Here is a 24,682-nt window from a genome sequence, read left to right on the forward strand (position 1 = left end):
TAGCATAAGTGAATCGTGCTCGTGAAGAAACGTGCTACCGTTGACTCTCCGACTGGGTAAACTAAAAACATGACGTTAGTGTTGCTCGTGAACAAAATGAATGTCGATAAGTGCACCGGATAACATGAACTATTGATACGTGCGTGGAAGTCAAAGACACGAGGGATGAAAGATAGACAGACTGGTATGCTGAAGCATCTGCAACGCGGTGATAGTGAGTAGACTCTTGAGGCGGAAGCCGGGAGTTAGAGAACGCATTTCTGTGTACTTGTTGTATTTTATTTTACCTCCACCATTTAGTAGATCGTAAATCTAGTTGCGTGTCAAATTATCTTCTCACCTCATTTAATTTGCACCATTAGTCGATCGTAATTCTAAATTTCTGTGGTTTTAAACTTTCACTGTGTGGCATTTTTTAATAACATTCATTGAACGCTGGGCTGTTGCGATGGAATTTTAAAAATAACGCTCTGCCCCTACCTCCTCCTCTACACGCCCAGACAGTCCACGCTGTTCCCAGTAGCCGATTAAGGGCCTCTGGAACGCGGGACTAGGCTCGACCAATCTCTCTTCAGGCGCCATATTGGGCGTACCGCAGGCTCAGCGGGCTAGTGTTTAGAGCGATTAGCCCCAGCACTACAAAATGCCCCCCCACCTCGGCCGCGCTGCGGACGAGCGCAGCGGGCGCGACGATGGCGCGCCGGAGGTGCTCCAGAGGTAAGCTTGTCTGCGCTAGGCAGAGCTCATAGCTCGACACTATGGGAGGATTATATCAGGCCCCACTCAAATACTCTAGAGACGCCCTAATGCATATGAAGCAGAATGTAGCAACCCACTGCCTACACTCCATGTCAGGGGATAGTTTCTCCACCCACTGCCTCTACTGCCCTTACAGGTTTAAGTCAGATGGGCCTTGTCGAGATATCTCAGTCTCATTTCGCATGGCCCTAGTCAACTGCAGATCGCTCCCTAAACACGCCGAAGAAATTTACCATATCCTAGATGACCTCCAGTTGGAAATCCTCTCCCTAACAGAAACTTGGTTAGGACCGACTCAGATCCTGATATTTGTAAATCTCTCCCACCAGGCTACCTCATTCAGCATTTAGATCGACCAAAAGGAAAATGAGGGGGAATCGCCATTATTTATAGGAACCATCTGTCCTGCCGTCTTCAGGGCAGTCCACTCTCTGACTGCGAAAATGTTCTATTTATGATTCAAGTCTCCCCATGTAAATCTCTCTCGGGACTTCTTATCTCACGCCCACCGGGACCAATAGGACATTTCTGTAGTTCACTCCTGAAACAGTCATGCATATTGGCCGCCACCCACTCTAGCTTTATGATTTTAGAGGATCTTAATATCCACTTCGATAAGAGTGAAGACAAACTAGCTTCTGATCTGCTCCTAGACCTTGAAACTCACCAGCTTAAACTGGAAAATCGGAGTCCCACCCATATGCTAGGACACCTTTTTGACCCTATCTTTTCCTATATCACTAACCTTACAATCCTAGATCCTTCCCCGATACCATGGTCTGATCACTTCCTAATAATGCTGAACTGGCAACTTCCCATCCATGCCCACCCCAAAACCACCATCCAGCAAACCTACACGTTCCTGGGCTAAATTAGACCCAGAGAAATGGAAGTATAACTTGGAGCTTTCCCCTCCATCATTGGTCCCGGATCCTGCTTTAGCCGACGCAGTGTTCTCTAAATGGATTAGAGAGACACTAGATAAAACCCTCCCGAAAAAAATCACCTGCAAACCACAAGATAAAATCACCTCGCCCTGGTTCACCGAGGAAGTACGCCTCGTAAAAAAGCTCTGCAAAAAAACTGAAAGAGAATGGAGAAAAAACTTTGACCCCACCAAAAAGCTCATGATCCTTAAATACAAAAAAATCCTCAAAGCGGCACAATCCAACTACTTTGAAGAAAAAATTAGGCTATCTGCCAATTCTTCTAGGGAGACCTTCCAAATTGCAAAACAACTCTTAAAAACCCCGGATCTTCCTTCCCCTGTGGAACCCTCGATCAGCCGGTGCAATGAACTAGCCGAGTTTTTTGATTCTAAGATCAAAAAAATTCTTAATTCCCTCCCCTCACAATTACCGGACAATTCACCCCCTCATTATTTACCCAGATCTGCACTCCAAACTCTGGAGCCCCAGCTGAATCGGTTCCCCCCCACGACAGTAGAGACGCTATCCCCAATATTGCAATCAATAAAAAGTGGATCCCCATTGGACCCCGCACCCTTTAACATCTTAAAATCAGTCGTCCCAACCATCCTGCCTCTCATGGTGAATTTGATCAACATTTCGCTTTCCCATGGTATTGTTCCACCTAGCTGGAAAAAGGCAATTATTAAGGCACTGATCAAAAAAGCACAACTAGATCCCCTGGACCTATGCAATTTTTGACCGATCTACCTCCTACCAGGCATCAGCAAGATCGCTGAAAAATATATAAATCGTCAACTTTCCAACTACCTGGAAGCCAATGGCCTTCTTAAACCCTCACAGACTGGCTTTAGACCAGGCCAGAGTACGGAGACTGCAATGCTGGCGGTGGTTGAAGAGGCAAGAAAGATCATCGACTCAGGAGGATCAGTGGCAGTGATCCTCCTGGACCTCAGTACAGCCTTCGACACCGTCAACCACTCCACACTGGTCCACAGGCTTAAGAAGTTGAATATCTCAGGGCCTGCCCTATCCTGGCTGGAATCCTTTTTGAGGGATCGTTCCTTTCAGGTTACGGATGGTAATTTCACCTACAAATCAACACCTATCCACTGCGGAGTCCCCCTCAGGGCTCATCCCTGAGTCCGACGCTTTTTAATGTATACATGTCCCCCCTCGAGAAGATTGTCGCCCCATTTGGGATTAAGCTTTTAACCTATGCGGACGACACCCAAATGGTGGTATCCCTTAATCAGCCGGACCATTCTCCCACTGACCTCTACACCTGTCTTAGTGACATAACAAAATGGATGGATAAGTCACACCTTAGGCTCAATAGCGAAAAGACCGAGATCATGGTCCTGGGGAACCAGTCACACTTTCGCCCAGAGTCCCTGTGGCCTCCCTGTATGGGTACGCCCCCTATCCCTAAGCATGAAATCAAGAGCTTAGGGATCTGGCTGGACGAGGGTCTCAACTTTTCCGCTCAAGCGAGGAAAACGGCCGGAACCTGTTATGGTCTTTTACGGACCTCTAGAAAAATCCTCCCCCTGCTCCCTGCAAAATCCCAAAAATTATTGATTCAGGGCCTTGTGATGTCCCGATTGGACTATGGCAACGCCCTATATTTAGGGGCCCCTAACAAGGTGCTGGCAAAACTCCAGACTGTGCAAAACACCGCCACCCGTCTTCTCACAGGGACACACAGCGTTGCTCGGCCAAACCAGCCCTCAAATCACTGCATTGGCTGCCAATCCAAGAAAGGGTGCATTTTAAAGCCCTCTGCACCACCCATAAAATTCTGCACAGAAAGGCCCCACCCATCCTAAAGGACCTTATTGTCCCCCACAAAACCATCAGAACCCTTCGTTCCTCGCTTTCAAACTTGGCAGCAGTGCCCAGAGTTAGGAAAGCCCTCTCTGGAGGCCGACTGTTTTAATACAACGCGTCCAAATAGTGGAATGCACTCCCTCCAGACCTCCGAGCCTAGCCCAACCTTCTTCCTTTTCGTAAGGCACTTAAGACTTGGTTGTTTCCTTAAATCCATCTTCCCTCTCAAACTCTGCTGATCTATCACTAGCGCTGGGACGCTCACGGGCAGCTATGCGCTGTACAAATCTGTAAAATAAAAAAAAATAAAAAATAAATAAATAAATGTCACCATGCATTACGTATATCACGAAAGTCGTGATCTCAGTAAAAGGTACAAGTGAATGAAAATAAATAAAAATAAACACTTACTAAAGGATCGGACAACGCCGCATCTCAGTGAACTCTGGAGAGTTTGCGAAGTTCAACAAGAACGGCTGTGATAAGAGAACTGCGGGTCACGTGATAGGATAGATCTACCCAATAGAAAGACAGGAAAATAGTATTGCACCCACCACGTGATCTGAGAATCGGCGCTTCACAATAAGGAAGTTTCGATGTGCCAGGGTGATAAAGTTGCATGCAAAAGGCTACGATGCCCAAAATGATCATACAATGTGTGAAAACACAATCACAACGAGCATCGTAATTAGAAATACAAATTCAAATGGTAGCAGATCAAAAACAATTAACAAATGGAAATATAAGATACTGGAGGGGACCAGTGTTGTTCAAAAGTCAATGCTGCGATTAAATGATGGGTCATAGAAAGCAGGAGTGTTCTACGCGATCATTCATCCTGACTAGATGAGCAGAATTAAGTTTTTTAATCCAGTAAAATTCAGCTCTTAGTCTTTGTTTCAAGGGATCCATGTCTTGGCGTTGTGGGATAGTCTTGAGAACCGTAATTCTTAATTGAGCTATCTGATGCCCAGCTTCTTTCCAATGACATGCTATGGTGGATTTCATATTCACAAGTCGGATGCTGCTCTTATGTTCAGTAATAAGCACTTTTATTTTGCGTTCTGTTTGTCCAACGTATACTTTGCCACAGGGGCATTTGATTGCATGAACGCAATTTGTGGTGTCGCAAGTGCTGGTGTGATGAGGTTCTATGGGATAACCTTTGGTGGGATGGGTGAAGATTTTTCCTGTGATAACATTGTTGCAGTGAATGCAATTTTGGCATTTTAACATTCCTCTCCAATTAACATTCTCTTTCTTGGGTGTGTTCAATAGTTCCTTCAAATTCTTTGATCTTTGAAATGCGAATGTCACTTTGTCACTGTATAAATCTTTTAGATCCGGTTCAGATTGGATTAAATGCCAATGTATATTAATAATGCGTTTGATTTTGGTTGAATCTGTAGAGTATTTCATGACGCATACTGTCTTCTTTCCAAGGATTATTTCTTTCTCTTGCAATAGGATTTCTCTGTCGAGTTTTTCAATTTTGCTGAGCAAAGTTTCTAAAATGTCTTGCGGGTAACCTCTGTGTTGGTATTTTACTGTTTGTTCCTTGAGTGATATTTGTAGGTCTTCGTCGTTGGTGGTGATTCTTTTCAACCTGATAAATTGAAACGTGGGCAAATGACCCCTGACGAAGGGTCATGGTTCACAGCCCCGAAATGCATTGGGTGGATGTAAAATTATGATGAACTCCATTATTGCGACATAAGATCAACATTATGCACGCAAGGAACTCTTGTTTGTAATTCGTTCTTTAAAATGAATTGAAGAATCCACAAGGTTGAATCATAATAAACCGAACTTGGATAGGAAACCTACGTGTTTCGTTGTTTACCGAGCGCATAGTCTAGAGGGCAGGTTATCCTCCCCACAATATTCAACATTTTAAATTTCGCAATAGCCATGTACCAAAATGATATCAAAAGATAATATTTAATGTAAATTCAACAAAAAATAAACATTAATAATGGCGCTCATACAGTTACACAAACAATGATAAAAATGTGGACACTGACAGGTGTTAACTGAACAAACAATGGCAGAGAAAAAACACAACAAAACAAGGTACAAAAATACATAATACTATAATTGAGTACTCTCTTATTTAGGCCATGTTTTAAGCGTTGACGGCGTTTCGACCCACGAGTACTTTAGGGGTTATCTTCAGGACAAAGGCTTCAAGTATACGAGCGTCCGCTTTATTTTCTACAAAATGAAATATGCACATGAATTTGCAATAGATCATATAAAATGTATAATCCGCACCGAAAGCATGACAAGGAATCAGAAACGATGATTCAAGAAAAAAAATATATATATATATAGAGGAAAAAAGGGACCAAAACCCAAGTATTCCAATAGAAGTAGTGAAAAGAAAAAAGTAGATAATGTGAATAGACGACAATATTTAGAGAAAAAGGGGCTAGGTAATAACCTCAATGGATCTTCACAATGAGCATGAAGAAGGAACACCATACCTCGTGTATCCGGCACGGATACTGGAATTATTGTGGACCCAAACTGTCAAAAAATAATAAATTGCAATATAAATGCAAAGATAGCAAAAGATTATCTGCGAGTCTGTGAGGTGATTACCTAGTCCCTTTTTCACTAAATATTGTCTTCCTATTCACATCAACTCAGGCGCAATCAGTCTTCCACAGGGGACAGGGTTGTGGTCACATTGTCAGAAGAAATATAGGTCTTAAAACAGTAATAATATAAACATTCAACATTACTTGTAAACTATAACTGCGTCTATAAATGCTTTAGTCTCGTTGTGGGGTTTTTAATCCAGGTTAGTTGCAGAAAAATAAGGAAAGTGGGAGGGAAGCCAGGCAGAGGGAGGAGTGGGGGGGCTTAAAAAGTAGATATGGCGGGTGGGGCACATGGCAGCCCGCCTGGATCACTACTTGTCTCATAGTACACCCCGTCCATATCTCCAGTCTCTCTGCCCACTTGTCCCTGCCCAGGTCAGGCTCCCTGTCACAGGTGGGTCATGTCACATCAGTCAACTCTCTGGTCATCAGCAATCCCAGAGGATTCCCATTTATCAACAATCTCCGACCAGAGGGGCGCAATACGTTAGCGACGGACACACCGCACTACCTCCCTCTACAGTGCAATTTCCTCTGCCCAACGTGTGACATCGTTCAACTTAAACCATGTCCCGATGTCAAAAATATTAATGAGAGACAAGAGGATGAACTTTTTGTGCAAAAAATTAAGCTGAAGAGCAGGGCCAATTTTGGTATGGTCTCTGAAACCTTTTTCACTTTTTATACCAGAAAAAAAAAACTTAACAATTCTGTTTTTTTTGTTGGGGGCAATATTTACAAACTGCACTTTATTTACACCGCTTTCAAGTGGCTGCATCATGATGATAACAGACAGTCCTGACTTTTCCGCAGACAACATGTTGTATGTATTCTGGGATTTGTTTTTGCTTTTAACCTTGCCAGCAGGGTCTCAATAATCCAACATGCAGAGTGCTGTCATCTAAAAAGCCAGTACTGGCTGAATTAATTCCACGTGACATTGAGTTACATTGCAAATAGTCTTAAATGGTGCAGCCAAGCCACCTCCAAAATACCTCAGTGCAAATGAGGCACACACCTCACTTCTTGACAAATGTGTATGTATGTGTGTGCACACAATACATTCCCAGCCTTGGTGTGCACCAGTTGAAACAGCTGAAAGCCACCTAAAAAGCTGCACGCTTTACCTTCATTAAATGTATAGGTATGACGTAAGGTAACCCACGAAAGAGAACAAATTGCATCCCTTTAAAGTGTGAGATACTAAGACTTTGACGTCACCTCCACTGCCAAACCCAGGATATCACTTTGAGAGGTGCTCATTGTCAGTGCTAATTAGTCACCCCACTATTTTTCCATTTCCTGGGTATGGTGTTATGCTTGAGGATGAATATGGAGGGTTAGCGCGTAAGAGGAATGCGTGGATCGTGGGGCTAATAGCTATACGTGTTGGTGCAGTGTGTGGGAAGCAGCTGTGCATGTCTGTGGAGTGTTAAAGTGGAAAGTAAAGTGGGGTTATGTAGTAAGGTGGTCAAAGTTTTATGTTGTAATAGCCTACAGGCTATGTGGCTTTCCACTGGTACGTGGATTTGTCACCTATATTGTTTTACAAAGTTTATGTTGTAATAGCCTTTTGGCTATGTGACCTCCAACCGGTACGTGGATTTCTCACTTTGAGGTAAACATTTTGAAAGCCTACTGGCTATGTTATATTCATTTGTGCGTGGAAATATCACCTGCTGTGTTTGTACACTGTGTTTAGAATCTATTGTTTTGATTTTCTGATGGTGTGTGTTTTTCACTTTTTACATGGTACCTGTGCGTGATTTCACATTTATTTACTGTCATGTTGAATTTATTTTCAAAATCCAACAGGGAGTAGTTTTTACCTCTTTTTCTTCTCTCTAGTTTCCCTCCTCCAGGGATTACGTGTTGGATTGCAACCAACCTTTTCCTTGTGTGTGTGAGTATGAGAGTCCTTCTTAGTGTCTCCTATTTGGGAGAATTTTTTCTTGTCTTTCTCATTTTTGCGCTAATTGTTTTAGACTTGCTGCACGTATAGTGAGAAATATCCATTTTTCTCATATTCTTTTCTTTATTTTTGTGAATTTCTTGAACTATTCGGTTTCTTCTTCAGACCTTTGTTGCAAGATTTATCTTTTATTGTAATTATTGTTTAGCGTCTTGCATTTACTATTACTTTTCTTTAATTTCTCCGTAAAATGGGACAGGGGCGTGTACTGTCATTTTTGTTAATTAATGCAATATCTTTTCTCTTATGGATGTTTGTATGTCTTTTCTCTAAATGCTTTGCAGCATTTAAACATCTATGTTTATTTATGCATTTACTATGTTTACTTATTACATAATTCTGTTGTTGCTGTTCATTAAAGGGGGAAGGTGTGTAGTATGCAGGTCTTTAGTGTAATGCACCTTTCCTGCTTCTCTGCCTTGCTGCTCAGCCTGTGGGGATGTACTGTGGAATGTTGATGTGTGTGCTGAGGTAATAGAATGCTGGTAGGCCTGTGTGTGAGTGTCAGTTCGAGATGGGCTGAGCAGCAAAGAAGCTGCTCCTGCCGGGCCTCCCTCTGATCTGTACTGAAGACCTATATTGTACATTTGGTTCTGTACTACCCATGCTTGCATCAATAAAGCATACATCTTTATACTACACCTCGACTTCATGGACTTATTACAGGTTAGAATAATGCAGACAGTAACACCCGTTGGTTTGAAGACCACTTATTTCCTGTCAATAAATACTCGTCTTAACTCAACATCTATGCGATACACAGAAGACAGAAACAATATTGCGTGACAAATTAGAAACCAGCACTATGAAAGATTGTTATATGCACCACCTCTAAGGGGAAACACCTATATGAAGCGAATAGTACCCTGAAGGTCGCCCCACCTATGGGCAGGGCCACCGGGATTATGTGGCTAGAGAGACCCAAACTATGCAGCAGGGTTGGCAAATCATGTACCAAATACAGCAAATCCATAATTATGTGGAAGGCGGGAGCAAATTCGCACAATTCCAGTGGCCCTAGCGCCTGTGCGGGAACACGGCCAGCATGTGAGCTAGATAAATACCAGGAATTGAATACAAAAAGTCACAAACTTAATAAAACATATCTTAAATAAGATTTTGCTCAGTTCAGAAAAAGCATCAGAACATACCGCTACAAGACTCAATCTATTGGGAAACGCCTAGTTAAATGGTATGTCTATAATATGTCACATGCACTATTGGGGATTCATTTCCACCGATCATGTCCAATAAAGTGACACGCTCTTACAAGTCATATGCCCAATTTTTCAGACACGTAAATTACCAGAAATCTGGAGTCGCTATGCACAAGATTCTGTTGCTACGTATAACTAACGGCAACCTTACAGATGATAGACTGTCAGTGCTCTATTCACCATTGTATCTATCCTCCCCATTCATTCATTTATCCCACCCCCACCACCTCCGCTCCTTCTTACTCTGCATGTCCGTAAGTGAGATCATGGTGGCAGAGATGTGGGCCCGGCAGGGCACACACGTAAGACTTTGCAGTGGAGCACCAACAGAAAGGCCGGCTGCTGTCAGTAGTTGGTTGCGCTTGAGGAAGGATACGCCGCCACGTCTTCCGGAAACACGCACACAGTAACGAGACAGTGTAGGGCTGGAGAGGTCTGTGCAGCCAATGGCAAGGTTCCTCTAACCCGGCCCAGGAACGCAGTCTGCAGGTTGTGCATCAGCAGCGCGAGTGTCTTTACGATGACTCGCAACTGAATAAAAACGAAACGTGTAATTGATAAAGAGATTGCAAGGCAATTTGTAGGTGTCAAAAAAGAGATTTGCTATCAGCTTCCGAAAACGTTTAATTAAGTTAAAAAAAATTAAGTTCAAGTAACGGGTACAAATGTTGAGACAGCCTACTTACAATGGTTCCTTTGTGTGGTTCTTTTGTGTTTTCTCCACGGTCGTACGTTATTGTGTGAGAGCAGTGTCCGTACAACATGGCTGCCACTGTAAGAGGTATTAATGAGGTGTGGGTTTGCGGCTCTTTCACCCCTCCTTCTGACACACGTGCTACAACCGCCTTCAAGTTTCACGTGTGAAATCTAGGTCTAGTCTTTAGTCATATGGAGTTAACACGTAGAGTGTAGGAAATATAATAGTTTTTCTATATAGTCCCAATGAAGCTCAAGGTCTTAATTTAAATAGCGATAAACACTTTCATTTATTTGTAAAACGTATAGAGTTTTTTTTAAATGTTCTCATTGAATAGAAACCGTTGCAAAGTATACTGTATTTGGCAATATAAAGGACTGCTCAGGATGAAAGGAAAAGTATGACATACATTTGGGTCCAAATTATAATGTTGTATCGATGCTCAACTTGCCAAACGTTCCGCACAGGTTTGACATCTATAAGATTTCAGTACAAGTAGCATTAAGTAGCGAGATGGTCTTTCTTCCATAGCTACAGCTTTAAAGTGTTTCTTCCTGGGCGGTGCCTTTGGAGCCGGCCTGAGTTCTGATTGGTCTTCCTTACAGATGATGTGAAAGTGGCAACTGGTGGCAAGACGATAGTATTGAACTAATAGGACGGTCAGGTGAGTACTCCCACGACTGTTCCAACGTGACTAATTTTTATAGAGTTTCCTACTTTGCGTTCTACCAACTGGTGTACCTAATTCATATCCTGAGCGGTCGTTCTTCAAATAATCTTTGATCTGTTGTATTCTGCTCACGGAATTGTGTTCTAGGTTCCTTTGGGCTTTTATGCTCAGCATGCTGTTGAACACTTAATGAAACCCTCACATTCACGCCAGTAGACCCGTTTTAGGCGGGATACTCGCGTTTTTTAAGCCAAAAATGGCTGTATATCGGCTTTCTCTCGCCCGAAATTGCCTGTGCTTTAACCTAAGTCAATGTGGAAAAAATGATCTCCGATTTCTTTTTCAAAATCTCACAATTTTGAATATCAAAATGTTGGCATGTATGTCCTCGTGGAAAACAGTGTCTCATGGTCTACTTATACATGATATTGGCGACAATGATAAGTGTGGCAGTGAATGTGCTGTGGTTTACTTGATTACAAAGAGGCTGCGTTGTTAAAACGTGTTGAGGGGTTAAGGCGCCAGCTGCAGAGATCTATGTGATCTCAGTGTTGTAACGAACACCCCCTTCACGCTTCCAGTTCATGTAAACGTCTTTATTATTGTGCAGTTCTTCGATTGGTGGTGCTCCCCTCACCAGTCAGCGACTACTCCAAATACTACTGGGCTCTGAGCAAAGCATCACGACAATAGAACAGTCATGGCTCAATATTCCAAAACCTATTACCATTGTGTGGTAGAAGAGGGAGATACCACACATCCCCCTTCCCTGCAGAAATAGAAAACATTAGATAGAACAATGAGCAGGAAGCAGAAATAGGGAAAAACTTACAATCGGCAGAATGGCAATAGTTACATCATTACATATTGGTCGAAATGCCTGGGAGGTCTGATCACTCTCCTGTTGGGCCTGTGGCCTGGGTAAGGGACACCCGACGGCCTCCTGATGGCGAAACCGCTATCCAGTCTTGGACCACTCTACACCCCCCCCCTTGCACCTTCAGGGACTTCTACTGGAGGGTGGTACTTTACAACTCTCCCTAGGTTCCATATTTTCCCTTCTTGGATTTTGACTGCATTCTTGAAAAGTTTTGTGATTTTTGTGGGACTGCTGTACTCTGACCAGCTTGCCTTCCCTGTGGGAGCTTTGATTTTGATGTTGTCACCTACTTTGAAACCAACCTCCCGTGTGGCCTTGCGTTGGTCGTAACCTTCTTTCCTCACCCTCAAGGCTTGTTCATGTTTCCTCAGACTGTCCATTTCTTTGGTTCGTTCCGACCACCCCTTGTGCCATTCCATCCACCCCGGGGTAAGCTTAGTGTTGGGTGTCCTTGCGCGGAGCAATTCGAACGGGGTGACGCCCGTCGTCTGATGCGGCGTGAACCTGTATGCTTCCAGACGCCTCCACACCTCTTCTTTCCAACTTATGCCACTGGCTTTGGCCAGCTGGATGCTCTCCTTGATGGTTTTGTTAAAGCGTTCGACCATGCCATTGGTTTCTGGGTGGTATAATGCGCATCGCTTGTGTCTGATGCCTCTTTCTTCTAGGAAGTCCTCCATCTCTTTCGAGCATAGTTGCACTCCGTTGTCAGTGAGGATGTTGCTGGGGAGCCCCTCTCGGATAAATACCTCCTGCAAGAATCCGATGACGGTCTTAGTCGTGACTTCACTGACGAGTTTTATCTCCGGCCACCGAGAATACAGATCCACGAGCACCAAGATGTAAGGTGTCCGCAGTTCCCCAGACATCGGGCCCACGATGTCTAAAGCCAACTCGTCCCATGGTCCTGACGGGGGCGGCCTACACACCATGGGTGGTGTCTGTTGCTTCAGGACCTTGTCGCTATTGCAGCACGGGATGCACTCCCTGATTCTCCTTTCAGTGACCAGGTCCATGTTCAGCCACCAATAGCTCTCCCTGAGTCTTTGCTTGGTCTTAGTGATACCTAAGTGCCCTTCGTGAGCTATCTCGACCAGGTTGTCTCTCACAGTAGCTGGTGGCACGAGCCTTGTTCCCCTGAACAGGTATCCGTCAACAATGGTTAACTCGTCCTTAACGGCCTGGAAAGGCCGTAGGTCTTCATCACGTTTGTCACCGTGCTTCCATCCATCCCTCACTCTTCTGCAAACTTCCTCCATAATCTTGTCCTCTTCCTGTGCCTTTCTCCACGTAAGAGGACAAGATTATGGAGGAAGTTTGCAGAAGAGTGAGGGATGGATGGAAGCACGGTGACAAACGTGATGAAGACCTACGACCCAAGATACACAAAGACACGCGAAACCCACCTATGAGACCAATTGTTACAACCATAGGCTCAATAACAGAACCTCTGGCCAAATACATAGACACTATCCTCTGCCCGCATGTAGCCAACATCCCTGGACATGTTCAGGACACCAGGCAGATCATTAACCTCGTAGAAAACGTACGATATTTATTTATTTATTTATTTATTTACTAGCATTTTTAAAGCGCAACCAAATACCCGTGGGTGTCTCGGCGCTAGACTGCAGTAATGTCTGTCCTAAGAAGAAATACGGTGAGCTGAGGGTGTAGGTTACTGGATACTGTAACACAGCACACATCTTAGTCACAATGGACATTGTAGCACTGTACAGTAACATACCTATTCTGGGAGCACTGCATGCCACGCATTGGTTTATACAAAAATATAACATCCAGTGCCCAAGTGTATTTGACCTAGAGTGCCTTGACTTAGTCCTAAATGACAATGTCTTTGAATTTAACGGCAAATTATACAAGCAACAACAAGGAGTCAGCATGGGGGCTTCCTGTGCCCCCACAATTGCCAACATTTACATGGCCTACTTGTGGTAAATATAATTTACCTATGCGGAATTTCTATGCGGCAAAGTTCAAGAAGAATAACTCAATCAAAAATGAGAGGCAGAGTCCGTGGCATCTGAGTTTATAAGGGTTTTATTCCTTAAAAAGGAATTGGTTCGAACCAGGTATCATGTTCCATCACCACGAAGGTTCAGGAAGGGATAGACAATGCTTTATTAACAGGGTACAATATATATAGTAAATGCATTTAATGGTGATGGATACAGAAGGCGTAACAGCTGAGAGAAGAGAGATAAGAACACATGTACGTAACAGAAGGCGTGCACGAGGGCGTACACGGAGGTGTGTGCTAGAAACGTCACATAAAGGTGTCACAGATGGGTGGATCCATAGACGAATCCTGCAGTGTCAGCAGAAATATATGGCAGAGATGCGCGCGCAGCAGCATGACGTGTGATTGACGTGGAACTGAAGGGTGAAGGGGACTTGACATTTAACACCATACGTGGAGACAGAAGTCTGGCGTGTCAGAACAACCTAAACCCAAATCACATCTAATATCTTGTGTTTGAGGAACTGTATTATCTAGAAGGAAAGGTCTCTCGGGCAAAGGCTATTCTATACTGACTGCTAGTGTGTGCATATGTGTCTACGTGTCTACGTGAGATGCGAGGGGCCATGGGCCTACCATGGTAACAGGAGCAATGAATTACTTGCACGGAGACAGAAAGGCCGGGCCCTTTGCTCTGCAGCTGGGGAGATGTTTTCCTAAAACACTAGACAGGAATGTATTTTCGAGGAGCGGAGCAGATAACTTGAAGGTAAAATACAATCTTGGCAGGCAAGCAGGCCGAGCCAGGCACCGCTCGCCGCACAGGGAGTAGGGTAAGGGTCATAGATGCGGATCCAGGCTGCAGCTTTTCAGAGACAGAAGGCAGAAAGGGCTCGATGGCAAGAATCAGGGCCTAACTCGCCAGAGCCAGAAAAACGTGAAAGTGCACCATGTAAAGACGGTGGCACGGCATACTTAGGAACTGAATATTCGACCCATTCATGGTGGATCTGAAAGAGGACATGTTAACGTTGGACGCAAATGTATTTGCGTCTTCATAGCTGGCTAAGGAGGGAACATACATGTACTTGAAGCACGTACATGGAGCCGTTGGGGTCTAAGCTAGGGGACACAATTGACCATAAAATTCATATTACCTCATTCCCTCCTTGTCCCCTACGGACCCTTCATGATATATCGATCTTCATTAGTCTATCAATTTGTTCATATAACATCATTTGCTCTTCCTTCTTCTGGCGGGATTTAGAACGTGGACTTGAATGGGGAATACATGATGTGGCGCACAAGCCGCAAATCGCTGGCCCACACTGTAAACATAAGCAACAACTGAATACTATGAGAAGGGCTATTCCGAGGAAGGATAGGACTTTCCATCCCCAGGCTGATAGCACGCTCCAGAACCAACCGGACCAAGTCCAGGTGCCTGGATTCTGGTGTATCTGACTTGCAATTTTATGGAGACGGGTTATGGCTCTATATACTGATGGTGCGTTTTCTGGAATGAAAACACAGCAACTCGATCCGATGACTCTACAAGCTCCGCCCCTATCGGCCAGGATGACGTCAAGGACAAGACGATTTTGAAGAACAACAATCCGCATAGCAGACTGCTCCTCTGTTAAGTTGCCTAGGGCGGAAGTAGTTTCATTCACTACTGCTTCGAGGGTTCTGGTTAATTTACGTATCAGTTTACTATTAAAGACAGCACCTAAATAGGGAAAGAAACCTTTATTGAAGTCTGTATACTGTTCCCATGCCGTTTCAGTATAGTCGACAATCGGGAGATCTCTCTGGGGTCTAGCGTGTACTAGATGGGAGTCCCTATGATAATCAGGAGGGGCTAGGAAAACAGGTGGCAGTAGGAATGCAATGTAACAAGTACCATCCCAATCTAGAGGTAAGCGTATATATGCTGTATGACCACAAATGAAATAGGAATGACGGGAAGCTTTAAATGTAGACTTGCCTTTATCGCTGAATTCGATCACAGTAGTACATCTACTATGACCCAGGTGTACTGAACCATTCTTTCTGACACATAATTCACCTTTGACTGGTAATACTGACATTGCGGGCAGGACTGGTTCGGTTTCGGACTGTACATTCAGTATCATGAGGTTAAGTGTAAAATTACCTAATCCATATACCTCGTTTTCTAGATCTGTCCCTGTCCTTTGGGGAAGACCCTCCTTGTCAGGGAAACATACTTTATGCAGAACTGTGTTCAGATTTCCCCATACCCAATTACCCTGGTAAACTACGGAATCAGAATCTAAAGAGTTCATTAGACTAAACCATGCACCACAGGAACCATTGTGTGTGAACGGGTACGGAAAGAGGGGCAGAACTCCCTTGTATTTCTGATAGGGAGGGAGTCGGCCACATATCCAACAATTGGTAGCATTGCTGGTCTGATGGGAATGGTGTAACATACTGATGAATGTATTGTTGCGCAGCGCAAGTCGGTAAGATAACTCGTGCGGGGGTAGTTCACTGAAAGTATGTTCGGCAGTGACATTTGAGGAAGAATGTGCACGTTTGAAAATAGGACAGTACATGTGAAGCAGTATACTTGCAGCAATAATCATAAGACTCATAAAAAACATAATCAATAATGTCACAATGCAGTGACTACGGAGAGATTTACAATATTCATGTTTCTTGATCTGTTTCTGTCTATCTCTCTCTCTATTGGGGTCTAGTGGATACATGTCAGGAACTTGTCTAACCGATTCACCTAGGGGAGGACTTAAACAATTAAACTGTCTGACTTGCTAGACCTCAATTTCATGCGGAATTCCTGGGAAGGAGTTTTCTCTACCAAAGGGAGTTTAGTATCAGTCTCTGAAAGGGGGCAGGGCTGGGAGTCTAGTTTCGGAGGCAGTCCATAATGTCGTTTTACATGACTCGAGTGGAGCCAGCCCTTGCGGCCCTCCACCTTGACCGCGGTCCTTGTTGTTAATAACACGAGCTTCGGCGCCTGCCAACGGGGCTCCAGCGGACTCCTCCTGTCAAAGTTCCTCACGAGCACCAGGTCACCAGGGACGATCTCGTGGGGCTTCACCTCGGTGTTGTCGGGAAAAGCTGCAGCTACCTGTGAACGACAAGATTGTAGTGCAGACATCAAGGAAGCAAGGTAATCTGTCAGCATAGTACAGTCAACATCAGTGATTTTACGAGGCAGAGGCGTCCCCCACATATTCGGTGGCCTACCAAAGACCACCTCATACGGGGATAGCCCTGTTCTTGAATGTGCGATCATTCTCATGTAAAAGAGTGCAACTGGTAAAGCTACTATCCAGTCAACGCCTTTCTCTCTACAGATCTTGGCAAGGCGAATTTTCAGGGTCTGATTATGGCGTTCCACGAGACCTGCTGCCTCGGGATGTCGGACACAGTGGAATTTCCATTGATAACCTAGCAGGAGTGATACCTGCTTCATAAGCTCGGACGAGAATGGCTGACCGTTATCTGAGTATACGATACGGGGCAAACCATACCTGGGGAAAAATTCACGTACCAGCTGCTTGGCAGTGGTCGGAGCAGTGTAATCTGGGACTGGATATGCTTCTGTCCAACGGGAGAGTGCACATACAACTACGAGGACATATTTGAATCCTCGACAACGTTCCATCTGGATATAATCCATCTGGAGGACTTCAAAAGGGTGATCGGGAGGATGAAATCCACCTTGCTCTACGGGAATGCTTTTACCTGGGTTGAACTGACAACAGATCATGCAAGTACGCACTTTCTGTTTGGCTGCTGCTCGTAAATGTTTATTGAACCAAAGGTTTTGAATACTGTCTAACATGGCTTTTTCTCCTAAATGTGCAGGACTATGTACTGTGTTAATAATAACTTGAACCATAGAGTCAGGGAGAAACCATGTGGCTTTCCCCTTCGTCATCCATCCCTGTTCTGTCTGGACCCCTCCTAGTTCAATCCATTTCTTGATTTCGTCTGGTGTAGCATGTGTCTGTATGTCAATTACATCTAGGGCGGGATCCCTAACTGTCATGCAATGTGTTGGTGTTGGAACTATTGTCTTTGTCAGGTCAGTTGCGTGAGTCTGAGTCTGAGCTGTATGCTTGGCTGTTCGGTCTGCCAGGTCGTTACCCTGGGAAATGGTATCTATGACTTTCGTATGTGCCTTGCACTTCATGATGGATATCGCTGTAGGCAAATGTATTGCATCTAACAGAGCTTGAATGAGGGGACCGTGCTGGATTTTGGCTCCGTGAGAGGTCAGAAAACCTCTCTCTCGCCAGAGTACACCGAAGTCGTGTACGACTCCGAAAGCATAACGTGAATCTGTGTATATGTTAACTCTTTTGTTCTTTGCTCGAATACAGGCTTGAGTCAGAGCAATGAGCTCTGCTGCTTGGGCTGACAGAATGTCAATACAATTTGTTTCTAGGACTTCAGTTTCTGTCGTGACTGCATATGCGGCCACTAACTCTCCTGTACTTGTTCTCATACAGGTACCATCCACATAAAGTGTCAGGTCTGGATCTGGTAATGCAGTGTCTGTCAAGTCCTGTCTGGGTTTCGTCGTGATGGTAATGACTTCAATACAATCATGTGCCAAAGGGTCTGTCTCACTTAATGGCAGAAGTGTAGCAGGGTTCAATGTATTGCAACGTCTGATTTCTATGTGTGGCTGAAACAATGTCAATTCGTAACCTGTCAATCTTGCTATAGTCAAGTGCTGAGTCTGTGTTCGGTTTAAAAGAACTTCCACGGAATGTGGAACTTGTACTGTCAATTGATGCCCTAACACTATGGAATCACTTTGTCTGATTGCTAAAGCTGTTGCTGCGACTGATTTTAAGCACGCAGGCAGCGCCTGGGCTACTGGGTCTAACATACTAGAAAAATAGGCACACGGTTTGTGTGAACCTGCTTGATCCTGTGTGAGTACTGACAATGCAGTACCTTCGCGTTCTGTGACAAAAAGCGTAAAAGGCTTACTGTAACATGGTGTCGCTAAAACTGGTGCTTGACATAAGGCTTTCTTTAATTCGTCAAAAGCATGTGTATGTTCCTGAGTCCAAGGGAGGACAGTCGATGTCGCTGCCTCCTGAATTGTCAACTGTATGAGTGGCTTGACTAGAAATGCATACTGAGGAATCCATTGTCTACAGTAAGAAGTGAGGCCTATAAAGGCCCGTACCTCCTTTTGTGTCTTGGGCTGTGACATGTTTACAATTAACTGGATACGGTCAGGTGTTAGCTGTCTCCCCCCTTTGGACAGCAAGTGCCCAAGGTATATCACTTGCTGAACACAGAATTGCAGCTTCGAAGGAGACACCTTGTGTCCCTTGTCAGCCAAGAAATGCAAAACCGTCAGTGATGCTTGTTCACATTCTGGTTCACTTCGGGCGGTGATCAATAGATCATCGACATACTGCAGTAGGGCAGTGTTGTCAGGCATATGAATACTGTCAAGTTGTCTTTTCAGTGCTTGGCTATAGATGCTGGGGCTTTCTGTGAATCCTTGAGGTGCGCGTGCAAATTTGAAGCTTCGGCCATTGAAACAGAATCCGAAAAGATATTGGCTTTCTGGATCGATTGGGACACTAAAGAAGGCGTTCTTCAGATCTATTACAGTAAAGAACGTTGCCTCTGAATCAATAGCTGTCAATAATGAAGAGATGTCTGGAACCACAGGATACTGTGGGACAATGCATTTGTTCAATTCTCGTAAATCGAACACTAATCGATAAACTGGAGGCGCATTTGGATCAGTACGTTTAAGAATTGGAATGATAGGGGAATTACATATATTCGAGCTAGTTTCTACAACCACTCCTTGTGCAATGAGCTCGTCAATGATTTTCAGTAAAGCCACTACAGCATCTGGGGGTAACTTGTATTGTCGGATTCGTGGTAAAACAACACCTTGTTTCAGTGTAACTCGGTATGGTGTAATGTGCATACAACCTACATCAGTGGGGCCTTGTGCCCATAAATGTGCAGGAACATTCTGTAATCTGGGATCAATATCTCTCAACACATAGTGACCCTTAAAGTCACGCAAAAACAATCTTACTCCTTCCGGAGAACAGCAAATCACAGCTCCTAGAGCCTTCAGTGTTTTGATACCTAACAAGTTTTCTGGACATGATTTCGTGAGCAATAAATCAGTAGTGCGAGACAACGGACCAACTAAAAGTGGTACTGGTTTCGATACTTCATTTACAATAGGCTTGCCTGAAAATCCAAGGGAAACATTCTGTGAGCCTGAGAGGGGTGCCCCTGGAACCTCGTCGTGACTGATTGTTGTTCTGCTTGCCCCTGTGTCAATCAAAAACTTTCTATCTTTTCCTAATACTTGACTATGCACGTAAGGACCCTCTTGATCCACAGGAACCTCAATAAGAGGCAAGCCAATCTCCCTCTCTAGGCTGTTTCATGTATATTGCTGATAATCGGGATAATCAGTTTGTGCATACTGGTACATCTGCTGAGTTGCATGTTGTGTTGCGGCAATCGGTTGGGGCTGTGGTACCGCTACGGTCTGTACTGTCTGTTGTGGGGTATGCATAGGCTGTACATTCTGTGGAACGTGTTGTTGAGCCTGGTCTTGTCTAGGTTGACGTGGTCTTTCTTTAGTTTTACCTGTAGCTATATTATGTTTCAAAACTGCACAATCGTTTATATAGTGGCCTGGCTGTTTACAATAGTTGCATGTCCCTTTAACAGGAGCTGCTGAATTATTGGACTGTGGCATACCCTTTTTCTGACCGTCAGCTGGAACTGACTGAGCAACTAGCATTTTCATTTTCGTGTCTTTCATACGTCTTTGTTCGTGATCATGTTCTTCTCTAATCCTGTTCTGGTGGTACTGTAACATTTGTAACATTTGTGAAGGCGTGTTTGCTTGCCATGTGCTCTCGACTTTCAGCACACGAGTCTTAACTTGGGGCAGAGAGTTCTCGACTAATTTGGATACAAAAAGGTGTGGGTATGACTCGCTACTTGCTTTCAGGCCACTATTAATAATAAAACATTTCTCAAATCGGGAATAAAAATCGCTAGTGTCTTCGTCGGGTTTCTGTTTGCAGGCTGAGATAGCATCCCAGTCCTCCTTTTTAGTTGCTAATAATCGTGGCAAGACCTGTACTAACAATCCTGGTAATGCTTTAGTTTTGTCCCCAAGACCCAACCCTGGGGTTCGGCCATTTTCTTCTGTTTCCAATGCAGCCCAATCAATCTTTTTGTCTCCCACCTCCCATTCTTTTTCTTTGAGTTTCTCGTAAATGCCGGCAGGCAATAGTACTTTCAATATTTTCATAATGTCGGGATAGGTATAATCACCCATGAGTAACATGTCTTTTATTTCACGGTGAAAACCTGCAGGGTCTTTATCATGACTGGGCACTATTTTCTTCATTTCTAACAATTCCATTTTAGTTATGGGTGTGTATACATACACACGTGTAAGGGTGTTATCATCATTCCTGACTGGATGTACTTCTCGCAAGGGATTCTGTCTGTCTATGTAAAACATTTTTCTTTCTGGGGGTGGAGCTGAAACAAACTGTGGATTCAGGAAGGCACTATATCTGTGTCGATGTTCTAAAATTACTTTAATTAAATCGGTACCCAGGCCTCTCCATTTATTCATGAGTAACTCTATTAGTACATCAGGCAAGGGACCTGGATCAGAATGTTGGCCTTTATACAGAATGAGGAGATGCTGTATCATGTACATACCAGCTAGTCGCTGTTCGTCTGGGGAAAGATTCAAAAATGTTTGTGCTAATGCGTCATCATTATATTTATCGGAATTGTCAGCCCATTGTACTGCTGACCTGGCTAATTCTTGTTCATCCATGGAATTGAGTACATGGTACCTCATTCGCTCTTGAAGTACTTTATCGGTAGCCTGAAATAGATGTTCAGGAGTCTTTGGATTTGACATAGCAGAGTGGAATGTTTCTGGTATTGGACAGTGGTAATGTTTCTGGTTTTCACACGTTTCTTGTTTACGAATGGGTCTGTCGAAGGGCCTATCAAAGGGATGCGGTCTAGGGAATTTCCCTCTCCCTACATATCCTATCATCTGTTTGCCTGACTGATGCGAAGTTTCTGCTAGATTCTCTGTATCATCCTCCTCCTGTGAGGAAGTCGGACCGTCTGATTCAAGATGTTCTTCAGGGACTCGCCGGGCATGTATATCTATTATCTCCTTACGGATCTTTCTAACCATAATATGTACACTGTTCTCCTTCTCATGTTTACCATCCGCGATATTCTGGCTCCATCTATGCAGTCTATCCATTTCATTTTGCGGAAAACCTGCCTGATCTTGTTCTCTTATTAAACAATTAACCATAAATCGCATTATTAAACCTTTGTTCTCTACTTTCTGACGTGACATGGCTTCGGCAACACACTCCATTCCTTCTCCTGTTCTAATAAAATAATACAATTTGTCTAGATGTTCTGGCATACCTGGTAGTAACATTAGATAATCTGTAACTCGTCGCAAACGTAGGGACGCTAGCAACATGGGTCCTGTTGTACCGGGCACTGGGTCATATCTACAATCTGTAAGTTCTCTTCTAAGCTGTTCTGCCGGTGCACCCTTAGGTGTCCGGACCTTTGCTAAATCTCTCATTGTCACTCGGTGTAACGGTGGGGGTGTTTGATAACCTCCGGTAGCACCTCCTGAAGCGGAGGCTTGACCATAACCTGGCTGTAAGGTTGGTACCTGCTGTAACTGAGTTTGGGCCTGAACCGCACCAGGCCCAAAAGGATTATGCGGATTATGCGGATTAATAGGGGGTGCAGGTAAGGGTGGAGGAAGCAGACCGGGAGGGGTTTGCTGTTGCGGACCTGGGGGCTGAAGATCAGGGGGCGGGTTACCGTCAGCAGGTGGCACACGGGCAGGCATACTAGCATATGCGGGAGCTACATCATCCAAGTAGGATGAAATAAAAATGTCTGCTGCGGTCGTGTGACGTAATTTAGTCGGAACCAATGGAGGGGGCAGATTTTTCGGTGTTTCCGGGGTCGCCTTGGGCAGGCCCTCGGCCAGGACTGGATACAATCCTGTCATAATTGCGTTACTCCGTCTATCGTGTTGTTCCATTCTAACTCGTTCCCCCTCTTCTAGTAGTTCTTTTTCTTTGGCTTTTTCAGATTCCTCTCTACTTTTCTCTGCTTTTCTGAGTGCTTTCTCTGTCCGTCTGTGTGATTCTTTACGCCATAGTTCAATGGCATCTTTCTGTGACTGTCTAGCTTTCTTTTTCCATAATGCTTCTTCTACTCTCATGATGCAATCGGCATCCCATGTCCCTGTAACGGGCCATCTCTGATTCTCTGCTAAATCCTTGGTGTAATCCACCCACAAGTCGAGATATAATACAGCGTCTAAGCCGTGTTTGTGGTACATAAAATATCCTGGAGTGTCCCTGGGTGGGATGGGAACAGCTTCCTCGAGTATCCCTTTTCTAGTTCCTATCTGTTTCAGTTTAGAAAACAGCGGCATTTTTAGCCGTGATACTTGATACGTGATACTTACTTGGATTTGGACACCACTAATACAATAAACACAGTAATGAAAATCAAACAATCACTCATACCACGACATAAAAACACATTAAAACATTTCGGAAAACGAAATAACTTGATATACTGCTAAACAGTACAAATACACTGCTAAACAGTGCAGACCGGGTCTGTGTACCCAAACTCGTCTTGACCGGACACAAATTAATGCACCCGTCTAGATGCGTCCCCAGCAATGGTACTCACCGGGAAGCACGGAACGGAAGGCCTCGGAAACTCGACACTGGACTGGACCGGACTGGACTTCGACTCGTCTCGTGACGTAGGTACTTCGGAACTTCGGAACTGGTGGGCCTCTGAACACCTCGGACCTTGCTCTCTCGGCTGGGCTCTGGTCGGGATCCTCCGCACTCCTCACCGCCTCGTCTGGGTGTCGATCGCAGCCTCAGTCACCTCCGTTGGCCTGAGGGATTGTAACGGGGTCGGGTTGGGCTGCCAAGACGAGTGGTGGAATCCTGATTGTACCCCTTCTGCTTCACAGACTACATCTACGAGGGGGGCCTGGGACGCGGAACCAACCGATGAGTCGTCTACAGTTCCCTTTAAGTGGGCGTATGAGGACTTCCCGGAGGACCAGCCTACCTCTGACGTCGACGATCCTGGATGGGTGAAAACGGGGAAGGCCCTGTACGCGGCGTGTGACGTCACCAGCGCACCGAGGGACGGAGGACGCGAGGAGAACCGAGCGGAGGAAGAAGACGAAGGAGAAGACGGAAGGCGAAAAGAAGAAGGAGAGCCAGGAGGCCAACGACCCCGTGTTCCGCCGTGCCACGCTCCCGAGGGAGGAGTGTGGCTCAGCCAGGTACGGCGGCGTTGGGCGGCTTGGGTGGGGAGGAAGAGTTCCCCGTGTGAATAGCGTGGAAACCCCTGTATGTAACTTCCCTCTGTGTTACCCGTTCCCTTAAAATACCTAGCTACCTACCCCCGCTCTCCTCACTCATTTTCCCCCCCCGTTACAGCACAGAGTCACTAGCGTGTTTGTTTTATACACCGGTGTCCTTCACTATCACGGGTTCCCTTAGGTGCAATACCTTGTCAGATAGAAAGACTAACGGCGTCCCTCTGTCCATTTCCTTTCTTACATGTGGATATAACGGGAGAGCAAAGCCCCAGTCTGGAACCCCACGGGAGTGACGACAACAGGCTTTCCAAGACGACATCCCCGACGTCTACCTCTGGACAGCAGGACTTCCTCTATCATCTACCCTGCGTACCCCGAAGACCACCACCACGGATAAAATAGAGTTTGCAAGGGAAAGACTGACATTCCGCACAAGACGCACGTTGAAAATAAAACCTAGTTTAAAAAGATACACGGGTCTAGTGTCTGTTGAGCCAGAGTTGGTTACCACTGCTAGTGTTCCCGGTCCCCCTGCCCAGCCTACATTGGTGTCAGAAGTGGGATCTATTCCCTCCACTCAAACAGCAGTTATGGAACAAGTGGTGCAACAACTCATTGAAGGCCAACAGAAGTTGGAATGGGCTATCGGCCAACAAATGTCAGCCGCAGATGCTGACCGGGACATGTTTAAAAATAC

At 44.9% G+C, this 24,682-nt stretch overlaps 2 protein-coding genes across 3 annotated transcripts in view; one reads left to right on the plus strand and one right to left on the minus strand.

The window, feature by feature from the left end:
• The window catches only part of GOLT1B (golgi transport 1B), a 120,512-nt gene extending 110,791 nt beyond the window's left edge, over window positions 1-9,721 (minus strand). The window contains exon 1 of the mRNA XM_086920490.1: window positions 9,557-9,721. Within this exon, the coding sequence (XP_086776616.1) occupies window positions 9,557-9,581 (25 nt within the window). The 5' untranslated portion in view covers window positions 9,582-9,721. The remainder of the gene's footprint in view (window positions 1-9,556) is intronic.
• An 838-nt stretch (window positions 9,722-10,559) lies between these two features.
• RECQL (RecQ like helicase) overlaps window positions 10,560-24,682 on the plus strand; it is a 257,768-nt gene continuing 243,645 nt past the window's right edge. Inside the window, exon 1 of one of the 2 annotated variants that reach the window (XM_086920504.1) lies at window positions 10,560-10,674. The gene's annotated coding sequence lies outside the window, so the exon portion shown is untranslated. The remainder of the gene's footprint in view (window positions 10,675-24,682) is intronic. The other variant, XM_086920518.1, reaches the window with a different exon arrangement.

Source organism: Lissotriton vulgaris, chromosome 1_1, assembly GCF_964263255.1.
Source record: "Lissotriton vulgaris chromosome 1_1, aLisVul1.2, whole genome shotgun sequence".
In the NCBI taxonomy this organism is placed as follows: Eukaryota; Metazoa; Chordata; class Amphibia; order Caudata; family Salamandridae; genus Lissotriton; species Lissotriton vulgaris.